Here is a 25,514-nt window from a genome sequence, read left to right as displayed (position 1 = left end):
AATTAAGCACGACACTACATCAACCTGCAGAGCTTATCTGTCAGCTGATGTACAACAATGCTGAGACCCGAGAAGCTGCAACAAAGCAGTGATTGGGATGTTTTTAATGTGTGATTCATATCTAGTAAAAAGCTGCAAACCGAGTGATTGGCAGGACGGGTAGAAAGAAAGAAAGCTAAATACAGAACGTAAAACAGCATCTGACCGCTTCAGTACGTCGGGATGCTTTGTTAGAATGGACTTTGTAAAGTACCTTGAGATGACATATGCTGTGAGTTAGAGCTATATATAAATAAACTAAATCAAGTTGAATTTTTAATGGCTGCGTGTTTTTACTTTCTGGCCCTGTAGGGGCACTTATTGTGCTAAGCTGTTCAAATTTACAAGTTCAGGTCAAAATACTTAATTTCAGCCACATTCTGTGGACTCATCTAAGCCTCAAGGCAAGTTTATGTGTAGAGTACATTTCAGCAACAAGACAATTCAAAGTGCTGTGCATGAACAGAACATAATAAAAGAGAACATAGAGAGAACATCTGTTAGCTGTGACATCATCAGGGGAGCCAGATCATCCTCTATTACCATCTAACATAGAAAGTACTCCTGGGTCAATGTGAGCTTCTGTGCTTTCTGTGTCTCTGCTCTGTCTTCTCTAAGCCCCAGTGGGTGGAGGCAGATGAGCGTTCACACTGAGCCTGGTTCTGGTTCTGCTGGAGGTTCTCCTCCCTGTTAAAGGGGAGTTTTCCTCTCCACTGTCGCCTCATGCATGTTCAGTATGAGGGATTGCCCATAGACTTTGGAAAGTGCCTTGACATGACATGTTTCATGAGTTGGCGCTATATAAATAAAATTGAATTGAATTGAATTGAATTGAATTGAATTGAATTGAATTGAAAGCACATTGCAGTGGGAAAGTAGCAGGTCAAGATAAAAGACAAGTTAACATTAACATTTAAAGGCAATTTTAAACAAATAGGTTTTTAACCTTGATTTAAAGGAACTCCGGGTTTTAGCATTTTTACAGTCTTCTGGTAGTTTGTTCCAGATAAGTGGAGCATAAAAACTAAATGCTGCTTCTCCGTGTTTGGTTCTGGGTTTGCAGAGTAAACTGTAAAAAAATGTCAGTAAAATTCACTTGAAATGAATGTAAAATGATGACATAAAAAAACATGTAAACTGAAAAACAATAAAACCCTGTTTAATTAAAAGTAATGTTTAGTTAATGTACTAAACAAGACTGTTCATTTTACTGCAACTTGATGTCAAAATAATCAAATTTCTTTGTAAAAGAAAGTAAAGTAAACAGTAAAACAAAAAGCACCCAAATATAGTTTAAAAATATTGTAATTTTTAATTATACAGAAAAAAAGCTTTTATTTTACACATTACTATCTCAAGGTCCACTGAACATGTGAAAATACAGCACCTAGGAATATTAATATTTGGAAAATGATAATTTTGAGATGAGGGGTAAAAAATATGTATTTTGACTTAAATGTGTGCTTTTGTTTAACAATGCAAGCTGTTACTTATGACCAGTGCCATGACTACACTTTTTTTAATCATAATTTATGAACTTAAAAGTATCAATCAGGGTGCGCTGGTGGCGCAGGGGTAGCGCTTGGGGCCTCAGTCCATGGTTCAGTTGATTCTAGCCTGTGGTCCTTTGCTGCATGTCTTCTCCCTCTCTCAAATGAAGAAAATACCGACACATCTATGCATTGATTTCTTCTAAACATTAATGCATAGTTATGTTGTTGTTTTTTATTATCTGAGCTTGAGGGAGCATGTAGATATTGAGTAGGAGGGAACCCAAGATGGACTCTTGGGGAACCCCATTGAGCATTTTTTCCCTTTAAGTAGGATTTAAACCAGTGGAGAGCTGTACCAGAAAGGCTGACCCAGTTCTCCAGGCGCTCTAACAGGATGGAGTGATCGACGGTGCCGAATGCTGAATTAAGGTCCAATAGAACCAGCACTGTGGTTCTTCCACAGTCTGTATTTATAAGGATGTCATTAAACACCTTGATAAGGGCGGTCTCTGTACTGTGGTGAGGAAACCTGACTGGAAAACATCAAAGCGGCTGGTCAGGGGCGGATCCAGGATTTTTCAAAGGGGGGTGCGCACCTCAGGGTCATGGGGTCAAGGGTCATGGGGTCAAGACAATGTGAGGCTAAACGACCAAAGAATGCCATCTTTATTCTTTCACACTACCCTAATTATTCATCTAAGGATTTTTTAATTGATAATAATTTTAATGGATGAACATAAGTGGAATTAGCATGATTACCTTATTGTAATTGAAAATGGGTTTTTAAGTCAAAATCTCGTGCTTTTTACAGCATGCACAAGGTTAAAAAGTAGTTTGAAGAAAAAATTATCCTTATCAACAATTAATCAAACAAAGATTTTCTTTATTTCCAGAAATGATATGTATACAGAAAATTAAATAAAAAGACCCAAGGACTAAAGAACAGTTTGGTATGGTTCAAGTGACAAAAGAGTTTTAAAAATATACATGTATTTTAACAATATATTTTAACCATATAAACTATATTAAGAAAAAAAATACTTAGAAAGACCCAAGGACTTAAGAACAGTTTGGTATAGTTCAAGTGACAAAGGATTTTTTAACACATTTTAACAAGATAAACCATGTTGAGAATTTTTTTTTAAAGTAAGTTAAACCAATGAACATGTACGGTGAAGTTAAGCCATAAGCCTATAATAGAACTGTGAGACTTGACAAAGAATATTGCTCTCTTCTACAACACCTTCAACTTTATGATGATGATGATAATGGGTTTATGAATGTCAACCCTCTAGGATGCTTCTGGGCAAATGTGTGTATGATTTTGTTGATGTCTAAATGAATGTCCTTGTGGACATACATAAGTAGCAAAGCCACAAACCTTTCCTGTCCCATTGTTGACCTCAGCATGTTTTTCAAGGAAAAGGGTTAATCCAACAGTAGATCTTATATTATATGGGCATAAATTGAAACAGGTAAATATCGTAAGGTACCTCGGCGTATGGTTTGATGAAAAACTTTCATTTAAGATACATATACAGAAGATCATTGATAAATGTAAAAAAGGTATTAATATTTTGAGATGTTTGTCAGGGAATGACTGGGGGGCAACTAGTACATCTTTGAAAAGAATATATGATGTTTTAATTCGATATGTGTTGGACTATGGATGTATCGTTTATAAGTCAGCTGCAAATTCTTTGTTATTAGATTTAGATAGAATCCAAGCCAAAGCGCTTAGAATATGTTGTGGTGCTTTTAGAACATCTCTAATTCCTGCTCTTCAGGTGATTACTAGAGTAATGCCACTGGACTTAAGGAGAATGAAACTGTCAATACATTACTGGTTAAATTTATAAGGACATGAGGAAAATCACCCTACTAAACAGATATTCAGAGAATGTTGGGAATATGGCCATCACATAAGGAGTTTTGGATGGGAAGGAAATATTTATGCAGAGTATTCTGGTATAAGTAATATAGCATACTGTAATTACATCTAAAATTGCTCCATGGTTTTTTTGAAATGTCAACAGTAAATTTAGAAACCAAAAAAATAGAACAGTCCTGTGGAGGTTTGTATCAAATTATGCAGCAGTATTTAGTTATAAGGTATAAAAATATGACACAAATATATACAGATGCATCAAAACAGGAAAATGGTAAAACAGGAGTAGCAGTATATATTCTGAAAGAAAAAATTTCTATAAAAAGAAGAACAACAGATAATTTATCAATTTTTTCAGCAGAGATGTTGGCAATTATTATGGCATTACAATGGGTGCTGGAGGTGAAGCATAGAAATGTAGTTATCTGTTCAGATTCATTGTCTTGCCTGACTAGTTTTAAAAGTGGAAAATCTGAAAGCCGTCAAGATCTTCTAGATGAAGTCAGTTATTTAATATATGGTATAAAGCAACAAAAAATAAGTATTCGATTTACATGGGTTCCAGCACATAAAGGAATTTTAGGAAATGAAAAAGTAGATAAATTAGCTAAAGAAGCAGTTAAGGCAAGAGAAATTGAATATGATGTCCCGCTAAGTAGAAAAGAAATAAAAGTAATTATTAAAGATAAAATAAATAATATATGGCAGGAGAGATGGAATTTAGAAGAAAAAGGAAGACATTTATATAAAATACAGAAAGATATTATCATAAGATATAATAGTATAATGAATAGAAGAGAGGAAATATAGATAAACAGGTTGAGGATAGGGCATACTAGTTTAAGTACTGGTTTAAAAATAATAGGGAAACATCCAACAGGTAATTGTTCTTATTGTGGAGAAATCGAAGAAGTAGAACATGTTTTGATTTATTGTAGAAAATATATAAAAGAGAGGAAAGAACTGGAAAGGGTATTGGGGAGTTCAGTAAAGATGGCTGATTTATTAGGGAAGCATCAATCAGATAAAATATTTAAAGCACTTATTAAATATTTAAAAGATACAGAGTTAGCTGGGAGGATTTAGTGTGTATGTGTGTGTGAGTGTGTAAGTATAGATATAATTTAGTTTCATTAAGATATAAAGATATATAGGAAAATATATTTCTAAATTACATCTCCGTCCAGCTGATGGCGGTAATGCACACAGGATGTAAACTGCCAGAAAACACAACAGAAGAAGAAGAAGAAGAAGAAGAAGAAGAAGAAGAAGAAGTAGTAGAAGAAGAACATGCTCGTCACTGCGCGCTATTATCCAACATGGCGACGACCGGTGCGGCAGAGAGTGATTATTTAGCGATAGTGATGGAGTTTCATGGATTTATCATCATCATCTGAGAGCGATTTGGATTATATAGAAGACTTTCTTGACAGCAACCTGATTTTTGACAAAATCCAGCCATACCAGTTTGAGGCAAGGAGACCAAAAAGGAATGATGTGAGTTGAATCTGTCTGCTGCGGCAGCGGTCTCCTTATTTTTTAGATGTTTTTTCCACTTTTACCCGATGTATTGCAACATCAAACTGCCATGCACGTAGGCATTATTTCTTCAACAATAGCTCTAGAAAATTTCAATGGTGAAGTCCTCTGGGAATCTGAAATAATTGTTGTTTATCACACCTGTGTGAGCGCAGTGCCTCTGCTAAGAAACAACACAGGATGTGACGTCAGGCCGCCATTACTGCCCATATTTGGGCACTAAATGCCGCCGCCAGTATCGGTGATTGCGACGACAATTTATGCCGCGCCGGCGTCACAGTGCGTTCTAAATGACAGGTACTGGCTTTTAATCGTAATTCTATGAAGGATGTTTAAAATTTCGGGCTCTTTAAAAAATACTTTTGGTCTCCAAAAGGGGGGTGCGCGCGCCCCCTGCGCCACCGCCTGAATCCGCGGCAGCCTGGTCGTAGTTAAGAAGGTGTTTAATTGTTGAAATACAGCTTTTTCAATGATCTTACTGATAAAGGGGAGGTTTGAGATGGGCCTGTAGTTCTGGAGTAGAAGTTTGTCTAAATTATTCTTTTTCAGCAGTGGTTTGATAATTGCTGTTTTTAGGGACTGGGGGAAAACACCTGACAGAAGGGACGTGTTTATTATCTGGGTCAAATCAGACGCTATGACAGGTAAAACTTTTTTAAAGAAACCTGTGGGTAGAACATCAAGGCAGCTGGAGGAGGAACTTAGCTGCTGAATGATCTCCTCTAAGCTTTTGTAGTTTATTTGGCTGAATTGGGACATTTTGTCAAGATCCTCTAATCTTTTATATTTTCTCAGTCAAGAAGTTAGCAAATTTATTGCAGGCCCTGGTGGAGTGGAGTTCAGACGACACAGTCACAGGAGGATTTGTTAACCTTTAGACTGTGGCAAATAAGGCTCGAGCATTATCACTGTATTTACTGATTATCTCAGAGAAGAAAGATTTCCCCAAAAGTCATCATTTTCTGTAATAAGTTTCAGGAACAATGTCATAAAACTGGGATTTTGCATTATTATTGACTACTTTCGGCTGCATTAGCTGATATGCAAATGTTGTCATAACCTTTTTTCTTGTTTTTTATTCTTCCTTTGCTTGTTTTGTTCCTCTTCGAGTTTCATTATGTTGTTTTTTTTCTGCCGTTCCCAGCCCTGCCCCTTACTTTCTAACCTTCTCTCTTTGTTTCAATCCTGTCCTATATTCCTTCTCTTTTCCTCAGCCCCTTCCCCCAGTTTTCCCACCCCTGTACTGGATCGAGATCAGCTTGTCCTGGCAACTACTAGCGGCGGCGCCTCTGTCCCGGCAACGAGCCCGTCGTCAGGGCTGCTGACCTCTGACCTCATCACAGCTGCTCATCCATTGCATGTCCTCTCAATCCCAATCCTCTGCTTCTTGCACGTTCCCGTGACCAGGAGGGTCACACATGGGAGCCGGCGCTGCACTGAAGTAAATCACTTTCGTTTTTGTCCCCTGCCCAGTTCTCCAAAGGAGGAGGAGGAGAAGTTATGGAAGAATAGGAGAAGAAAAGGGAGGATAAATGTGCAAAGGAGAAACAGAGGGAAGGGAGAGAAGGGAACAAGAAAGAAAGAAACAAAAAGCAACACAAGAACATGGGAAAAAGTACTGACGGGGGAAGATTTCATGGAAGATATACAAAAGGAACAAATATATGCCTGAAAGATATATATAGGGGAAAACCAAAAAAAGGATCAAAAGTGAGGGAATTATTAGAGAGGGATGCAAGAGGGAAATAATAAAGAAAATGGCAGAAGGACTGACAAAATGAAAAATAAAGGGGACAAAAATGTACGAAAAAGTATCTGTTTACAGGGCAGAAACTAAAGGCAAAACAGCATAAACCACAGAAGAAGAAAAAACAATAGCTCAAAGGGTGATCACAGAAAACAAAAAGATAAATGATGAAATAAAACACAGAAAGCAGCAAAGAGGAATGGACTTAAATGGAAATAACAGACAGCATAAAGCAACAGTCTATGTTGTCTCGGTTTATCTAAAAAAAAGCCGTGTTTCGAAGGATGAATAAATAACCTTCCCTCTTTTGATCCATTTAATGAGAAGCTTTTTTTATTTAGAGAAGAGTAGCCATTAATTATATCCTGCAATTAGTTTTTGTCTTTTGCTGCTCAGTAATTTTTTGATTTAAAATCACAAAGAGCATGTTTTAGCTGAATAATTTTACTTATTTTTTTTCTTTCAGCTTGTTCCATTTGTTGCTTTGATTCTCATACAGGTTTCCTGTATATCATTAGTTTTATGGACCAGGGGTCGTTGCAGAGTGTTACACATCAATGTTGAAATGTTTTTTAAGTAAAAACAGAGGCAAGGCCACTGCTTGTGTGCCATTTATGTACTGTGCGATTAAACTGGCACACAAAGTCTTCTTTGACAGTAAGTTAAAAACACGCCGGCTTGATGATATTTGTCCACTCAATCCTGTAAAACCTCAGATTTTGAGGAAATCCTTTGCCCACTGTTGGCTTCTGATGAACACAAAATCTTCAATTCAATTCAGTATACTTATGTAGCACCAATTCATAACATGTCATCTCAATGCACTTTACAACGTCAGATCTATCAAATCATCAATCAGGCGGACTGGTTGAAAAGTTTTCAAATAGAAGATAGATAGGAAAAACACGCAAGGCTATGTATGTCCCATTTCAGCTACTGTAACCAAAAATGGTAACACAGCATGGCGTCTTCCATTGGGTGCACCACCACCTATGTATTTATAAACTACTAATGCTAAGCTATGAGAGGACTTTCATTTTCGATGCAATTGTTATTAGACTTTGGCAGTATGTTTTTATAAAATCATCACTTGATTTTTGCTAATTAAAAGCCAAAATTAGTTACATACTGTCCCTTCAACAGAACAAAGTTTTCCCTGTTGCAATAAAAGTTGGATGTTTTTTTTCAGTAGTAGTACTGTGCTTTATAAATCACATTAATTGTTGTTCTTTGAATTAACCATACAACAAATATTTTCCTAGAAATTCACAAAAAGTTTTCTGTTTAAGGACGAGCGTATAGCCACAGTGGAGAGGAAAATACCTCTTAAACCTCCAGCAGAACTAGAAGCAGACTCAATGTGAGCTCCCATGTGCCTCGATCACATTATAGGCTATCAGGCAGATTTCATTCCGGTTACTGGCCAATCCAAAAGGCATGCTTGGACTCACTGTGGGAAGCCGGCACAGTCTTTGGTCAGAACTGGCTGGTATTTGGAACACATTGTTCTACCCAGCTCACACTAAGGGTTTATTCACACCTGCCATGTTTATTCTGCTTTACACAGACCAAAGTATTCCCCCCTAGGGTTAGGTCACACAACTTCCACTTTGTGAGGTGATCACGGTCCTCTTCCAAACACATTCTGGTGATGATGAGGAGCAGAGTTTGTATTGTAAACACCAAGGAAACTTATGGAACATGGGGAACAGCAGAGTAACGGGAGGAACCAGCAAAGACCAATGAAAACCAGTGAGCTTACATGCTGAGGTGAGAGTTGAGAATGACATTAGCTATGTTTACACGGACAAAAGTAATCGGAATAATGGGCCGATTGGAATAAAAAAGCGTCATGTAAACAAGACAATCAGAATATTGTGATCGGATTAAGCTCAATCGGAATTAAATTGTGATCTGAATGAGAGGGGTGGTTTATGTTGATTGATATTCAGATCAACGTTCATATAAAAATGCTTGTCAGGCTCAGGTTAACTGACCCAAGTGCACATGTGCGGCTGACGTAAACGTGACGTTTTTCCATGTTTCCCAAAGTGCTTCTTCTTCTGTGTTTTTTTTCTATATGGGAATTCATAACTGCACATGTAAGAGTGGTGCGATTCAGAAAAAATCCAGGTGCATATAAACGCACATTATGATCGGATTAATCGAACTGTGCAATTCAATTATTTAATTTGAATAGCTAATGAATGCAGGTGAATGGGGGAGGAGGGGGCAACACTGATTAAAGATGACAAAAATAAAAATAAAACACAAGCACAAGAAATAAGTAAGAAACTAAACTCAAATGATGGAATTCATCGAACAACAATGAATACAAAGAAAAAGAATTGAAAGTTGTAAGACCTTTAACATAGAAATAAACAAGAATATGATCAAATCACAAAACCAAAACTGAAATATGTGAAACACGAAAGGGGTTTACTCCAGAAGACAGAATGGTAAAAATGAATGAAAATGCAAAGCATCGGTTTTACGCCGTGCCCATCAATGCCACCAAGGTTTTTCACCTTTTCTTGGGTTTTCTTTTGTAAATGTCTGCTCCTCATTACACATGATCTACTCTGGTGGCTTTGAGGCTCTACGCATCTTCAAGGCTTTATGCCTGCGCCATGCATCTGAGGTTTTTATTTACTTCGCAAAGCATTAAATAACGTCTCACTGCAGGAATAAAGTAAAAAAAAATGAATTGCTGAAAATTCTGTTGGACTCTGAACTGTTTGAGGAGCTACATTCCTATTCTTTCTTGAGTAGCTCTACTTCCTGTTTCTATGCCGCTGTGCTGCGATTGGTCGGATGCCATATGATGTCGCTCTTTACACATTGTCAGGCTGACAAGTTGAAGCAAGCTGCTCTTCACAAAAACAACAACAACAGCTGCGCTTCGCTTACTCAACATCTGAAGCAGTTAGGTAACTGTGTTCTGGTTTGAGAAGAAAATAAAATGATAGTGTGAGTTTAGCTGTGTGTCCTGGTTCCAGGTGCTGTCCTCAGGGTAACCTGAGCTGAACTTTATTAATAAATAATGAAGCAGTCAGCTCAGAAGTCGGACACAGACAGCTTTTTCTGCTAGCCGTCCCCTGAAGAACACGTCCAGACTTCCAAAAACAGGCTACCGGAACCAGAAAACAGCGTTTTCATAGACTGTCTGGCCTTCTATTCATTCAGGATTTAGTTTCAGGACAGTTTTTGTTTTTTTTATCTAGTCGTGTGAAGAACCTCACTGATCATGAATCCTGAATAGTAAGTTTCCCTCTCTGAATGCATTGCGTTACTGTTTAAACCAGGTGAACATTTTCATCTGCTACCCTATAGATGAGATCAGGAACAGGCGATGTGGACAATTACATTTTTCTTAGCTTCTTGTGTTTTTACTTTGCTGGTATTCTTTAAGCATAGACCTACACATATAACATTCATTTAATATGTTTAATTACGCAATCTTTAGGCGTTGTAGACATTTTTAACATTAATTGTGATTGCAATTATTTAATTAAGTAGTTTTTATCCAAAGTTGATCTGACTGTAAGTTCACCGTCAGACCATCAGAGCCCCTCTCACTGATGGGTATTGTAGTTTGTGTTCCAACAAAACTAAAGCTGAAAATTTGCTTTTGTTCTGCTACATTCAAGCAAAGCTGAAACCTGATAAAATTGTTTTATTTAAAACTTTTGCAAGGGTCTCGCAAAACTATTAAAAACTAACCCGTAAATTATTTCTGTATTTCCTAGTGTCATGAATTCAAACTTTAAAGTTGCGATTTTGTTTTATAGACACGTAATGCATAATTGTGAGGTGGATGAACAATTTCCCTTTGGGATTAATAAAGTATTCTTGAATTTAATTGAATTGAATTGGACTAAAGATGGCCTTTGACATTTATACTTTATACTGATCGTCCTGAGTTTTGTGTAGAACCGCCTTTTGCTGCAGTTAGAGCCCTAAGTCTTTTCTGGTATCTTTCCACTAGCTTTGCATGTAAACATAAAAAATGTCTACTTGCCTTTGCAAAAAGAGCTAATTCTCAGTCAGATTGAACACGGAGGATCTCTGAACATCATTTTCCGACCTTGCCACAGACTTTTATTTTATTAAGGTCAGAGCTGTGGCTAGGCCATTCTATTAAGTAAATTTCTTTCAATCAAAGCCCTTGTTACTTTCATTGTATGTTTTGGGTCCTGTTGGAAAGTCATCCTCCACTCCAGTTTTAAATTACAACAAAATGTAACAACAACAGCTAGTCTTGCCCCTTTTCCTGACAGAGCCTCATTGAGAGGATTCTTGCTGCCATCTGACCTACGTCTGAAGAAGGTTTGATCTTCTCCGCGCTCCCAGCTGAAAGGGTTTCCTTGTATGTTTTGCCTGTTTTAAGGAAAATGTCTCAACCAGATCCAGAACTTTGCTTGTCTTGACCCAGGGCAGGACTTTAGGGTCCAGTTCTGATTAAACTTTAATGTTTTTAACTGATGGTCTCAAGCACCCCCTGATACATGGTCCATGGTGGATATTATTATGGTTATCTGCAGCAGATCCTCCCCCAACCATGACACTTTTATCTCTGTGCATCAAATGCTTTATTTGCGATCTTTCTCTGCCCTCTCTGTGAGCACCTCTAGTCTGGTCTCCCTATAAAAATGACTAACGCTTCACGAATTTGCGCGGATGGATGGGAAATCGGGAGGAATATAAATCTGTCTCCAGAGCAGTGCTGGGACTTGAGTCTATGATCAAAACTTAGTGGAGCTAGATATTTAATTTTACTTTAGATTATATAAAATGATACCCAGTTTTAGCCTTTATTTAACCTTTATGTGAACATCTTTTTGTTGTATTATTATCATCAGTTTCTGGTAAATAAAGTTCACGTCAACGTGTGTGTCTGAATTTGTCTTTATGGCTACATTGTATTAGACTGGTGTGGTTATATGTTTCTGGACAGGAGGTGGATCTGTCTGTCATGTAAAGCATATCGAGATAGAAATGTGTTCAAAATAAGCAAAATTATATTAAATCTTACATCTGTTTTTACTTTTGTTTTAATGTTGCCTGTTTACTTGCCGTGTCTCCTCAGTGATTACCTCTTTAAGCTTCTTCTCATTGGTGACTCTGGAGTTGGAAAGTCGTGTCTGTTGCTGCGCTTTGCGGTAAGGACGGTTCGGTCTCACTGAAAAGGATAAAAAGTTCCCGATCACGCTGGCTATTGAAACTCTAAAACTCTTCTACTTGATCCAGGACGACACGTACACCGAGAGCTACATCTCCACCATCGGAGTTGACTTCAAGATCAGGACCATCGACATGGATGGGAAGACGGTGAAGCTGCAGATTGTGAGTTTAAAAGTTTCCTGTGAAGCTCATTCAGGTGATCTGTTAAGACAAAAATAAAATCCTTTCAGGTCAAACGGATTAAAAAAATGAATCAGTTAAAATGAACTGCCTGGTTAACCCTTTTTTGTGTGTGTGTGAACTCCCTCAGTGGGACACCGCAGGTCAAGAGAGGTTCCGGACAATCACCTCCAGCTACTACAGAGGAGCGCACGGTATCATCATTGTCTACGATGTCACCGAGCAGGTCAGTGTGTTTTTATCTTGTCCCCGTTAAGTGAAAGTGGAGGGTTTAAATATTAACATTGGAGCCCCGCCTGCTTCCTCAGGAGTCCTTCAACAACGTGAAGCAGTGGCTGGACGAGATAGAGCGCTACGCCTGTGAGAACGTCTCCAGGCTGCTGGTGGGAAACAAATCGGACCTGGTCAGTAAGAAAGTGGTGGATGCTGCCACAGCTCAGGTAACAGGAGGCGATTAACTTAATTTTAGACAAAAAAACAAACATTTTTAACTCTTCAGCTACTTTTACTGCACTGTCCACTCTTACTAGGAACCCTGGTTATTGTGGCAGCTGCATAATACAATAATAAAGTTAAGAACAAAATCCCCAGTGCCACAATAACAGATGGTTTTGTACATCATACGTCACTCCTTTTTTAATTTGGTCGGATTGCATGGAAAGTTTTGATAAGTAATTAATGAACACCTCATCAGATTTGGTTCCAGACTGTTTTATTTTCTGCATGGAGTTTGCATGTTCTCCCTATGCATGGCTGGGTTCTCCCTGGGTACTCCGGCTTCATCCCTCAGTCCAAAATCATGACTCTGAGTGTGGTTTGTGCATGGTTGCTCGTCCTGTGCGTTTCTCTGTCGCCCTGTGATGGACCGGCGACCTGTGCAGGGTGCACCCCCCGCCTCTCCAGAGCTAGTAACAGGTACCAGCTCACCATTCCCTTAACCCTTGTGACCCTGCATGGATGAGCGGGTATGGATGATGGACGGATGGACAAATATCTGTTGTCCTGATGCCCATTTCTCAAGATAAGACTTCCTGCTTTTTATGCACTGCAAAAACAGAACTTGAAATAAGTAAAATGTTCTTAAAATTGGTGTATTTTCCTTAATTTGAGCAGGTAAATAAGATGATCTGCCAATAGAATAAGATTTTTGCCCTTAAAATAGGAACAACTCATCTCCATCATCTTATTTCAAGTGCAGGATGTCTAATTATCTTATTTTAGGCGTCAAAATACTCATTCCATTGGCAAATAATCTTATTTACCTGCTCAAATCAAGGACAAATACACTAACTTTAAAAACATTTTACTTATTTTTAGATCCGTTTTTGCAGTGTGCACCTGTGCCTCCTGCCAGAGGGCATGAAGGTGAACAGGTGCTGTCCAAGGTGTAAAGGGTCAGCAGTGAATTTCCTTCCTCTTCTCAGACATCAATGTCTTCCAGGTGGAGTAAGAACTGTTTTGTGCTGTTTTTATGCCATTCTGCAGGTTTTTTCCCCCTGTAATGTGAGTTTGGGTGGGAGTTTGATCCCCTCCAAGGCTCACTGCCAGAGAGCTGTGCTGAAGAGCGCCATCTTGTGGTCACCAAGTCTCCTTAACACCAATTACCATCTACATTATTGTTTCAGAGGCACGAAGGCCTTTTCTGTCCTGCCATAACAAACACAAGGAGGAGTTTGCTGAACGCTGCTGGGACTTTGTCTACAACTGTTTGCATTTGTCAGATGAGATCAAGATTCGGCAAATATTACAGGCGGATCAGAAGTTAGACAAAGAATGATTATTATGGATGGTGGAGATTCTGTCATGCAGTCAGCCTATTTCTTCTCTGACAGTTCTGGAAACCTTGAAGTCTCTTCAGGCCAGACATAAGGCCAAAGATTAAAGGCAAAAGATAGAAAAGCTCTTTCGGTCTCTTTAGGTGCTTTGGGTCTGTTGTTTTATTGTTATCCCTCTAAACGTGCAACACGCCTCACTGCAAAAACAGATCTAAAAATAAGTAAAATATTCTTAAAGTTAGTGTATTTATCCTTGATTTGAGCAGGTAAATAATATTATCTGCCAATGGAATGAGTATTTTGACCCCTAAAATAAGATATTTAGACATCCTGCACTTGAAATAAGATGATGGAGATGAGTTGTTACTATTTTAAGTGCAAACATCTTATTCCACTGGCAAATCATCTTATTTACCTGCTCAAATCAAGGACAAATACCTTCATTTTAAAGAATATTTTACTTATTTCTAGTTCTGTTTTTGCAGTGCTCAATGCGCTTTCATCAGCTGCAGTCCTTAACATCTCAACTTGTTTTCGTTCTGTATGCACTCTGTACATAACCTGACTCGACCAGATGGATTTGCTCCGCATATCCATCTGGAAACCTTCCGTTGAAGTAATTTTGGGAAGGGGCGAAAATACTGGTTAGCTGATTGGCCTATGTTGGTGATAGACGGGCCAAATGAACCAATCAGAACAACGAAGCATATAACGTACTAACAGCGACGACGAACACACAACCACAAGCTCTTGCTGAAACCAGTCGGGAGAAGAGCAAAAACATATTTTCCTCTGAGAAAAGCCTCCAGAGCAGTGTTTTGCTCTTCTTTCAGTGAAGAAATACTCTGTAATTCCGATAAAACTTGCTCGATAGCCATGCTAACGCTAGTTTCATCGGCTGAAGCCGCCATGTTCTTTAGACTGAACTGTCGCGCTTCTCGTTGCGTCACACCTCAACCCGCCTCAAAGCCAACGCTGATTGGACGTTCGTTTGGTGAACGGCTCCAAATTTTCTTTAACGGAAAGTAGCCAGACTGATCTGCGAGTGAAACCTTGAAAGCTCGCGAGATCAGGATGGTCTCACGAGGCTACTCTGTACATACAAGATGACAAATAAAGATGTCTAAGTCATGTCTAAGTCTAACTCTAAGTGTGTCCCACCATCAGGATCTGGCTTCGTCTCTGAAGATCCCTTTCCTGGAGACCAGCGCCAGGAGCTCCGACAACGTGGAGAAGGCCTTCCTCACCATGGCCTCTGAGATCCACAAGCGGCTGGCCAGCGAGGGAGGGGGCATGCAGGGTGAGTCGGCACAGGCCAGAGGTCAGACCACCAAGATCAACAGCGCCCCCGTGTGGCTCGGTGGGGACAAACAGACACCGCAGGCCAGTAACTGCTGCTGAGGCACAACGATGCACCTTTAACGCGTCCACAGGACTTACCTCCAGATTGCAACTGTGTCCCCGATGCACCTACTGTCTTGTTTACTGTTAAAATCAACACCTAAATGTCGGGACTTTGGAATATCTTTAGCTTGATTAGAAAATATTTTTAAAGAATATTTATTGTGACATTATGGCTTTATATGAAAATGGGGGGAAAGTAAATGAACAGGGGTGCTTTATTTTTTAATTACAATAAATGCTACAAGTTAAACCAAGGATCTGTTATGTAAAATGACTACTAATAAAAAATAATGTTTGAAAAAAAATCAGAAAGGGATTGAAGTTGTTTAAGCTTTTACTTAAAGGGGATAACATTATGTTTCAATGTGGTTATACGTCATCATATCTGTCAGATGGTTTTGATTTTATTTGCTGTTCCAGTCTTTGTTGTGTTTTAATTTGTTTATTTCTGTCAATAAAGAAATCAATCAAAATCAGCTAAAGTCAGTAAATACGTTACCAGGTAAATCCCCTGTTTGTTGGATAATAGAGACAAAGGTATCACAACTTTGACTTTTATGTGCGATAAGAAATTTTTGATAATTTGACTCTAAATTAACACCAGACAGAAATGTTTGTGACAAAATAATGTATTAAAATCAGTGATTGCCTCTTTCTATATAGCAGTGTTATCAACCCATCCTAACAAATTACCTAAAATTACATTTGTTGAACACTATTATTTGTGAGAAATAAAGGATTTGCTGTGATCAGGCAATCACAACAGGAAGAGGAATAATGATGAACGCCGTTCAGGAACGGTTCAAGCAGTTTGAGGCGTTGACTCTTCCTCCAAATCCCCCAATCTCAATAGAATTGAGTGTGTGGGATGTAATGGACCACAAAGTCCAAAACTTACAGGACTTAAGGATCTGCTGCCAACAGCTTGGCATCATATCCCACAGCAAACTGTCAAAGATCTAGTAGACTTCACATCTCAACGGATCAAGACTGTTTAGGTTGCAAAAAGGTGACCAACACACTATAAAAAAGATGGTCTTAAGGTTATACCTGATAACTATTAAGGGATAATTCAAGATTTGTAAAGGGGGTTTTTTAAAAAATATGGCAACAAGATATTATTTAGCTTTCAGAGGTAGCTCTGTGTTTCATTAAGCATCAGTTGCTCCCATAGTCTGAAGCTAATGGTTAGTCTGAGAAGGGCTAAGATCAAAGTGGACCCCTGTCAGCTTAAAATTGTTCCAAACTCAACAGCATCATAGTGGTTTAAGCAAAAACCTGTTAATAAACCTTTACACTGCCCATACATTTCCATGGAACAGTTGGTTATGTAGAAGGCTGTAATTATTTATGCAGGAAAAGGAAGTAGAACATGCAAACTGGCAAAGCGTCTCCACTACGTGTAACTCATAAATAAAGTAAATAATGTTTACTTAAAGCAGTTTATGTCTTTGCTTTCCAAACTGCTTTACTTTTACATTAGACCACATATTCTGACCGGAAACTCTCCACTTTTGCTATACTTAGCATCCAACCCCCAGTTATCGTGTCTACCTTTATTATCAGCTTCTCTGTAATCTATGCAATGGTAGATGATGATTCAAAGTTTTATAAAATAGTTTTTACGACAAATTTTATTGCATGGTGTATGGTGTTTCCTTGTAGGTCGAAGTTGCTTTGAAGTCCAGTTCAGTCTTGGCCTGTCAATGTTCAGAGAAAAAGAAGGAAAACTGAACAAAAGGGAAAGATAACATTAAGAACATTTTAAATTAAATAAATCCAGTAAATAAAACGTGAAATAGCAGGATTTTATAATCTGTGGACAAAACCCCACTTCTGGGAGATGGTTCCATCTAGTGGACACTTAGTGAACTACATAAAGTTGTCTGTGTACCCGTGTTTTTAATAAAATGTTTTATTCATTTGTGAAATTAATGACTGAATCATTCCAGAAAAAACACGAATGTTTAGACCGGCTTCAACAAACTACATATTTGCAATCGATAAGAAAGGTGCACCTGAATTCATGGCTGTTGACGTCACTCATGTGTACCATGTGTGCAAAATAAAATCAACTTTTACCTGTAATGCTTCTGAGTCCTTCTTCCTTTTTAAATCCTAAAAAACATGTAGCAGCTTTCATTTGATGCCAATTTCATTTCCTGAAAAGACAAGCCCGAAACACTGAGCTATATTATGCACTGGAGTGCTGATTTTGCCGAAAAACTGAAGTCACTGGCCGCCATCTTGCTACTCCCTACTCTCACAGAATCCCATAGGATTTGGTTGCAACATCAAGCAGTTTTCTGGCTGTGTGAAAACGTTTCTACAGTCTACAGTCAGTGGATGTACTAACACAATCAACTACTAGGAAATTAGCTGCTGAAATATTTTATATGTTATTCATGTAAAAAATAAAAAAAATAAAAATAAATAAATATATATATATATATATATATATATATATATATATATATATATATATATATATATATATATATATATATATATATATATATGTGTGTATATATATATAGCATTTATAAATATATAAATAACAATATACAAAAACGTATATTTACATATATATACATATATTTAATATGAATAACATGTAAAATATTTCTGCAGTGATGCTCATTGGCCCGAAACGGCTAAAAAAACTAAATTTCCCAGAGTTCACTTGTGCAGAACGTCACCGGAAGTTGGACGGTTTACTATAAAAGCATTTCCGCATCCTTCCCGGGTCCTTTCCTGTCTACGGCCTTTCGGAAGATGGCGGTGCAAATCTCCAAGAAGAGGAAGGTTAGCGGCATTTTATCTCCTTTTTACTCGTCCAGACAGCGGGTTTCTGTTTAAATGGGCCCACGCCGGGTCGGGCAGAATATTTCCCTGCCGGTTCCGCTCTCAGCTGGATCCGTCCGGCTCTGATCCGGAGAGGATTGATCCAGATACCGCGGCGGTGTTGCGCCCTCCTCATTTACAGCGCTGGCATGGCCGCGGGTAACCGTTAAAGTAGCTCCCGGTTTCAGGCTGAAACATGTCAGTCCGGGCGGTTTAACTCGCGTCTCTAAAGGACAAGTTAGTCAAACTTAAAAATGGCGTCTAAATTGCAAAATAATAAAGGTAAAAGGGGTTTCTGATCGGTACACCGTTTGTGACGTTTTGGCTGATTATATACAGGCACCACTGTTTAAATAAATAACCGAATGCAGAATAACGCCATTCAGCTTACGTCAGATAGTTTAGCGCAATGCAACGTTTGTATTAACATATTAAACTGCAGACGTTTGCCAGCCACATCTTACGTTTGTTAGGGCTAACTTTTAGCGCTTATTTGTTGTAATGCGTTGATACTGACTGATTTAACCAAAGTAGTTCCCCTACTGTTACTGTGTTTTCATGTTTCTGCTGTATTTTTAGACTAGGTGCTGAAATATTGCAAAGATAAGGTCTTTAATAGTCTAGGTCATAATTCTGTTTATGAAAGATGAGTTGTAATATTTTGGAGGGCTAATGTGAGGTTAGTCTGCACCAATTAAACATCTTGAAGTTTTGGAAAATAACTCAAAAGATGCTTCAGGTACTTTCTGTGACATAGTCCTACGCTAACGTCGTTTAAATTAGGTTTTTAATGTTAGAATATGGCATTTCATTATTGGGTTTTGGTTGACGAAGATGGACAAGTGGTGTTGTTGCTGATATATTTATGCAATTCAAAATTGACCTTTACATAAAGTGTTTCCAGTGATAAATCAGAAGTTAGTTGCAGGTAAATTTCTTGATGCTTCGGGAGCATTTCTGTTTAAATTCTAGTAAAAGAGTAAAGGTCCGGGGCTCTGTAGACAGTTTAGTCGTTTTATTGACATTAGCTTGCAGATACTATAACTGAATTTCATGTAATTCTGTATCTGGTGTAGTTTGACTTATTTTAATTGCATAAATTAAAAACAAATGTCTTGTTTTCTGTTAGTTTGTCGCAGACGGCATCTTCAAGGCCGAGTTGAACGAGTTCCTGACTCGTGAGCTGGCTGAGGATGGCTACTCCGGTGTGGAGGTGCGCGTGACCCCAACCAGGACTGAGATCATCATCCTGGCCACAAGGTGAGGCGTCTCTGATTTCTCCTGTCATTTCTATGTCTCAGTTCATACTTTAAGACAATAGTAGGTCAGTTAGGTGACCATGCTGATCACCAGCCAGCTAACCAGGGAGAAATTTACTGCTACGCCCGCCTGGTTCGCTGTCTGGGCTCAAGCGGCTCACTCAGGATGTGATTGAGCTGACAGGCGGGTCATGTTTTTACTTTATGCAGACCCCTGGATGTTTGGTTGCTCATAACTAAATCACAACCCTGAACGTCTTTCTCTGTTTGCAGGACCCAGAATGTTCTGGGGGAGAAGGGCCGTCGGATCAGAGAGCTGACTGCCGTGGTCCAGAAGCGCTTTGGCTTCCCTGAGGGCAGCGTGGAGGTAGGCCGACTGGCAAAGTCTTCGCTCGGATCAGTGGTGCCCAAGACGAGAGCTTGAGAGCTGCTATCCTGCTTTGTTATAAATTAAAATCCCTTCTCCAGCACACCTGAGTCAGAGGACTGAATGGCCTCATCAGCAGGCGGTCGCTCAGCCCTGCAGACGAGCCTTTGACTTAGGTGGGTTGGAGAAGGGATGCTGGTGGAGTTTGAATAGAAATGTTTGCGTTCATTCAGTATGAGCCTGACTTGTTGGCAGGACAGTTTCCCCTTCTGTGATGATTCGATGACGAGACGGAGCAGGAGCTTATCTGGTTCCGGGGGCGACCGGTTCAGGACCACGTTCTGTGGTTCTGCTCCAGTTCCTCGGATCCACGGTTCCTTTTCTCGTGAAGACACCGAGGCATTTGTCTGAGAAGGGCAGAGATAGAGTTTTAGTCACAGAGCGCCTTTTGAACCATGAAGTTGAAACAAACGTGCATTTATTTTATTTTTTATTTAGCTGCTCCAAACTCCCCAGAGACTTTTTGGTTTTTTTCCTTTTTATTGGGTTTCACTTAAGTACATTTAAACTTTTTCTTCTTCCAGTTGTACGCTGAAAAGGTTGCCACTCGTGGTCTTTGTGCCATCGCCCAGGCTGAGTCTCTGCGCTACAAGCTGCTGGGAGGCCTGGCCGTGCGAAGGTAAGCAGTCGCTGCTCACAGCCTCACGGTTGCCTTCATCTAAGAGACGTACAGGAGGGGGGGGGGGGGGGGGGGCTGATCAGGAATACTCATGAAACAGATCAGCTGGAGCGTGAAAACAGAAGCTGGGTTTTGTGATTTAGCCCTGAGGAGTAAAGGAAACGTTAGAGCTGTAAAAATGTCGCTTAAACAGGTTTTATGATAAGAGCCGTGGCTTGGCAATAAATCGAGTTTAATTAATTAATTGGAGTTTTGGAAAGTCTTGATTTAATTTTGCCAATGAACTCATTGGGCTTCCACGGAAAGAACAGCAGCAATGGTGAATTTATGTTTAGGAAACTCTTATTGTTGAAATATTGAAAAGAGGAAACTTTTTTTTTTTTTTTACCATCAGAAGAGACTTTTTAACTTATTTTATTAAGTTTGATGTTACTCCAGTGAAGTGAAGCCGTTCTTAGGTCGTTGCATAAAACCACTAGCAGCAAACATTTAGTTATAGTTTCATTGTTTTCAACGGCAGGGCGGCCATCTTGTTTTACAAAGATGATTCCCAGCTTGGATTTAGTTGTTTCAGGTCCCAGACATAAGTTTTAAAATAACTTATTTTTATGAAACAATAAGTGTGGGGGGGGGGGGGATCGATTTTAATCAGATTTGGTTTAATAAAATCAGACTTTATTTTAAGCCATGTCACCCAGTCCTATATAGAACCATGATTAGAGTTTACAGCTTTATTTTGCCCGCCTCAGTTAAAGGCTGTGAAGTTATTAAACTTAAGATCCTCCATGGTGCTGCGGTTCCTGCTTACAGAAGACTTTCCAGATATTCCTCCACAGATAAAGGATGGAGCTGCGTGTGTTTAGGGAGCTTTAGCTGGAGCTCTGCTGCAGCTTTCTGGAACCCAGTTAGCCGGTTATGGAGCAGATAAAGCTGTTTAAATGCTTCGGTTCGCGTCCCTTCAGTGATGAGACGATGACGAGTCGGAACGGGTCTCTGTCTGGTTCTGGTGGCTGGTTCAGATTCACGTTCTGTGGTTCTGCTCCAGCTCACCAGAGCGGCGAGGCCTCTTCGGTTGAAGACATCGAGGCATTTGTCTGAGAAGGGCCGAATCGTCACTAAAGTTGTGATCTGGAAATTTGAGCAAATATGTTTAACATTTCAGGTTCTCCAATAAAAGGCCTGCTTGGCTAATTTAGGGTCATAAGTTTCTCTTTAGTTGGTATAAAACAGAATTCTTCATGTCCATATGAAGCTTTCCGCTGATTTATCTGCTTTAATCTTCCAGGGCGTGCTACGGTGTTCTGAGGTTCATCATGGAGAGCGGCGCTAAGGGCTGCGAGGTGGTGGTGTCCGGTAAGCTGAGGGGTCAGAGGGCAAAGTCCATGAAGTTTGTGGACGGCCTGATGATCCACAGCGGAGACCCCGTCAACTACTACGTCGACACGGCGGTGCGCCACGTCCTGCTGAGGCAGGGTGAGTACCGCTCCGCTTCATTAACTCTCTATAATCTTCTAATTTAAATTAGACTTGGTGACAGATGCAAAAAAAAACAAAAACTGAGCGTTGCTTCCTGTCGTCCTCAGGTGTGCTGGGCATCAAGGTGAAGATCATGCTGCCCTGGGACCCCAGCGGCAAGATCGGCCCCAAGAAGCCTCTGCCCGACCACGTCAGCATCGTGGAGCCCAAGGAGGAGGTCGTGCCCTCCATCCCCATGTCGGAGCAGAAGGGAGCCAAGCCGGATGTCCCCGTCATGCCCCAGGGAGGACCTGTGCCCACCGCATGAGAGGGTGAGCATCTGCAGGGGGGCGTTACGGTTAAACCACGCACCGAAGCAGGAAGTGTTTGTTTGCAGCTCTGACCGTTAGCCTTCTGCACCGCGAAAGAGCTGAACAGCTTTAACAGGTGCATTTTTAATTTATGCAGAAAGGTAAAGCTGCCTGGCAGCTTCAAGGCGTGTCTGAAATGATTCTGGTCAGGTGACCGAGAAATGGAGCAAACTACAGTAACATGGTGACAATTAACACGTTTACTGGCAGGGAAGCAATTAGAAAAAAAAACTTCAGTCTGATGAACAAAATTAGGAAATTAAATGTGTTCAATTCCTTCTTTCCTCCACTAGAGGGAGCTGTCAGTGGTAGATGTCACACTATTTAAGAACTATAGAAACAAAAGGAAGCAAGTAGTAATATTTAGAGATCTACCAATTAATAGACAAATGTGAGCTTGTCTCTATTGACGAGGTAAACACTGAAAATTTAGTTTTTTTTATCCCTTAACTGCATTAAAACAAGGACTCCCATTATATATGTTTAGATTATAAACACATCAACCAGCTGCATGACCCTTTTTACATACAATATAAATAAGATCATATCCTGTGATGCATAAATAATCTTTTTGTAAATCAGTCACTCAGACAAAAGTGGAATCTGTAGCTGTGTTTTTGTTACTTGGTTCAATCAAGAGCCTGATTTATCCTTAAGTAACAATAGTGAAATTCTGGTGAGACTTCAGCTCAGAATTTAAATACTGAGACACAAATGAAAAGGAAAAAAGAAGATTGAGCATTAATAGAGGAGACACTAAACAATGTAAAGACACCGGATGGAAAAACTAGATTTAAAGTTAAGCTGTATAGTATATAAAAAGACTAAGCAGAAGGGGAAAATACTGGACAATCTGTTAATTGATAATATGGCATATTCAGATAAACATGAATTGTTCAGATAAACAAATTGTTCCTGTTGAATGCATAAAACACTTCCTGCAAAGCTAAAAAGTGTGAGAATAGTCCTGATCAGCTGATAAAAATAAAATTGAATAAAAAAAGACTAGATTGCAGGCAGTTTGTAGAACAATGTAAATCATTGGGCTACTGCATGAATGTACCAAACACTTCCTGAGAAGCTAACGTGTTCAGAAAGACTTCAGCGAGCGAGAGACGGAGAAATGATTCCCATCGGATGGAGAGATATGAATACTGCAGAGTGAGAGGCAAATTTATCTGTTTAGCAGATTTCAGTACAGAGACGATGCAAATTGCTTTACATGATTAAAACATAGGAAAATAAAAACTGAATAAAAGCAAATTGGAATAAAATCGACAAAGATTTAAACCAAATAAAACCCGGGAAAATAGAAACTAAAAGCAAACATTAAAAACAGATGGACTACAAAGTTGAAGTAATGATGTTTCAGTAAAAACAGTTTAACTAGAACAAAGTTATTCCTAAACAAATGTGTTTTAATCTATATTTAAAGCAACTCTTTCAGCACTTTTACAGTTTTCTGGGAGTTTGTTCCAGATCAGTGGAGCATAGGAACTAAATGCTGCTTCTCCATGTCTGGTTCTGGTTCTGGTTCTGCAGAGCAGGCTGGAGCCAGAAGACCTGAGTGGTCTGGAGGGTTGATGCCCTGATAACAAGTCTGTGATGGATTTAGGTGCTAAGCCAGTAGCTCTGATGAAACTGCATATTTTATTTTAATGTTTGTGTCCCTTCATTGATGAGACGATGACGAGTCGGAACAGGTCTCTGTCTGGTTCTGGCTGCGACTGGTCCAGTCTCACGTTCTGTGGTTCTGATCCGGTCGTTCAGACCAGCGAGATCGTTTAAGTTGAAGACATCGAGGCATTTGTCTGAGAAGGGTTAGAGCACAAAACGGTCGCCGTGTGTCTAAAATCTGGGCGGTTCTGTTCAGAGCGGGCCGCTTTAACCTCTATGGTTCCAGATTATTGGGTTTTAACTAAACCGGCTTGTTTGGGTCCGGGTTTTTAATGCAGACCTTTTTTTTCTCTTTCAGGTTTTTAGCCGTTCTGCTGGATGGACTGAAGACCCTGGCATTTTTGTGTACAAAACAATAAAAGCTGGAAAACACACTTTTTGTCTCTGTTCCACAACTTTGTAAACTTCTCAGCTACGAAAATAAAGAAATAAATGAAGAGTCAAACTTCTAGCTTCATAAAGAGCCAGAAACCTTATAAATAATTTGAGGTGTTTCTGTGATAAATGTGTTAAAGTACAGCTGGACGGCTCTAAATGTGTGTATGAAGACATAAGACTGAACATGTGGGCGTGGCTGGAGATAAAGAGGTTTATGACTAAAACATCAAGTTTCTGCCCTGTCCAGCTGAATAAAACATGTTTTCAGCCCCTAATGTTACATGACCTATGGGGGAAAAACAAATTTTTAATATCAAACAATAGGAAATGCATTTTTAAAGAACCAGGGTTTTGTTTATAATTTAATGTTTTTAAAACTCAAAAAGGGCGTTGGATACATTTTCTTCTATTGGGTGTTTAATAAAATAGAAATGTAGAAAATAAACACAACTTTAAAAGTACGTTTTACTTTTGGTGTAATTCTGTAGACAAAATAATGCAGTTATTCCTAAAAAAAAAAACTGCAAAAAGTTTTTTTTAGCCAAAGCTCCTTGGAGGCTCTGGAGCTGCAGGTTGCAGACAGCTGGTCTGACTGCAGGAGATGAATGTTCACACCAGGGAGCAGTTGGGGACATTTATCAAACAGAAGTACAGTAGATTTAAAGATTTTAAATACTTTCTCAAAGAATTGTTGACATGCATTTAGTTTGTGGTTATTTTTAGTCAGAAGCCTGAACAATGAGGTCACAGCCATGTAGGATATTTGTGTTTTTTCTTTGCGCCATTAAAAAGTGACATATCAAACGTTTTTGAGTAAAGGGGGAAAAAAAGAAGATTGCATTAATGGTAAAATACAAGCTGCAGTATTTCCCCCTTCATAAGAGAAATGTGGGAATAAATAAATAAATGGAAGAAGCGCTGAGAAGAGGACTATTGGGAAAACAGGATGTAATTTTTATATTTGATAACAATAATCTTTAACTGATCTTACCTGGAGAGGCTGCAGGAAGAACCCAGGACCTTGTTGCTGCAGGTAAAAGCAAGATATACAATCAAAACAATAATGCATATTTTGTTCACTAAATTTTCTGTATCCGCCAGGTAATAACAATCCACTTTTACTAAGAGTATAGAAACATCAGAGGTTTACATGTTACACTTCTATAATATACATTAAGATAATACACTTATAGAAAAGATAATTTTACGTGACATACCAATCTTGATCTTTTTGG

The 25,514-nt window shown here is 39.2% G+C and overlaps 2 protein-coding genes and 3 non-coding genes across 5 annotated transcripts; all 5 read left to right on the top strand.

The window, feature by feature from the left end:
- The first annotated feature begins 9,577 nt into the window (after positions 1–9,577).
- LOC105933106 (ras-related protein Rab-1B) lies at positions 9,578–15,725 on the top strand. The gene is made up of 6 exons (XM_012872492.3): positions 9,578–9,967; positions 11,796–11,868; positions 11,957–12,052; positions 12,201–12,296; positions 12,379–12,510; positions 15,013–15,725. The coding sequence occupies exons 1-6, from the start codon at positions 9,954–9,956 to the stop codon at positions 15,244–15,246; spliced, it is 645 nt and encodes a 214-aa protein (XP_012727946.2). The 5' UTR covers positions 9,578–9,953; the 3' UTR covers positions 15,247–15,725.
- Positions 15,726–17,921: 2,196 nt separating this feature from the next.
- On the top strand, positions 17,922–24,275 carry rps3 (ribosomal protein S3). Its single transcript, XM_012872464.3, has 7 exons — positions 17,922–18,054; positions 19,223–19,353; positions 19,626–19,719; positions 20,304–20,398; positions 21,684–21,871; positions 21,982–22,185; positions 24,200–24,275. The coding sequence occupies exons 1-6, from the start codon at positions 18,025–18,027 to the stop codon at positions 22,179–22,181; spliced, it is 738 nt and encodes a 245-aa protein (XP_012727918.1). The 5' UTR covers positions 17,922–18,024; the 3' UTR covers positions 22,182–22,185; positions 24,200–24,275.
- On the top strand, positions 19,986–20,135 carry LOC118566880. The gene has a single exon (XR_004933353.1). It is a non-coding gene; the product is annotated as a small nucleolar RNA SNORD15 (small nucleolar RNA).
- Positions 21,355–21,501, top strand: LOC118566879. Its single transcript, XR_004933352.1, has one exon. It is a non-coding gene; the product is annotated as a small nucleolar RNA SNORD15 (small nucleolar RNA).
- On the top strand, positions 23,895–24,044 carry LOC118566826. Its single transcript, XR_004933314.1, has one exon. It is a non-coding gene; the product is annotated as a small nucleolar RNA SNORD15 (small nucleolar RNA).
- Positions 24,276–25,514: the final 1,239 nt, after the last annotated feature.

Source organism: Fundulus heteroclitus, chromosome 18 (genome assembly GCF_011125445.2).
Source record: "Fundulus heteroclitus isolate FHET01 chromosome 18, MU-UCD_Fhet_4.1, whole genome shotgun sequence".
Classification (NCBI taxonomy): Eukaryota; Metazoa; Chordata; class Actinopteri; order Cyprinodontiformes; family Fundulidae; genus Fundulus; species Fundulus heteroclitus.
The sequence above is the reverse complement of the archived record's forward strand: the minus strand, read 5'-3'. Positions and strand labels throughout refer to the sequence as shown.

What these genes read in the sequence shown, in the direction of transcription:
- rps3 (XM_012872464.3), top strand. Translation starts at nt 18,025, where the DNA reads ATGGCGGTGCAAATCTCCAAGAAGAGGAAG. An exon ending in TCCCTGAGGGCAGCGTGGAG is followed by an intron (nt 19,720 to 20,303) that starts GTAGGCCGACTG and finishes TTCTTCTTCCAG; the next exon opens with TTGTACGCTGAAAAGGTTGC. An exon ending in CCACGTCCTGCTGAGGCAGG is followed by an intron (nt 21,872 to 21,981) that starts GTGAGTACCGCT and finishes TGTCGTCCTCAG; the next exon opens with GTGTGCTGGGCATCAAGGTG.
- LOC105933106 (XM_012872492.3), top strand. An exon ending in GTCTGTTGCTGCGCTTTGCG is followed by an intron (nt 11,869 to 11,956) that starts GTAAGGACGGTT and finishes TACTTGATCCAG; the next exon opens with GACGACACGTACACCGAGAG. An exon ending in AGACGGTGAAGCTGCAGATT is followed by an intron (nt 12,053 to 12,200) that starts GTGAGTTTAAAA and finishes GAACTCCCTCAG; the next exon opens with TGGGACACCGCAGGTCAAGA.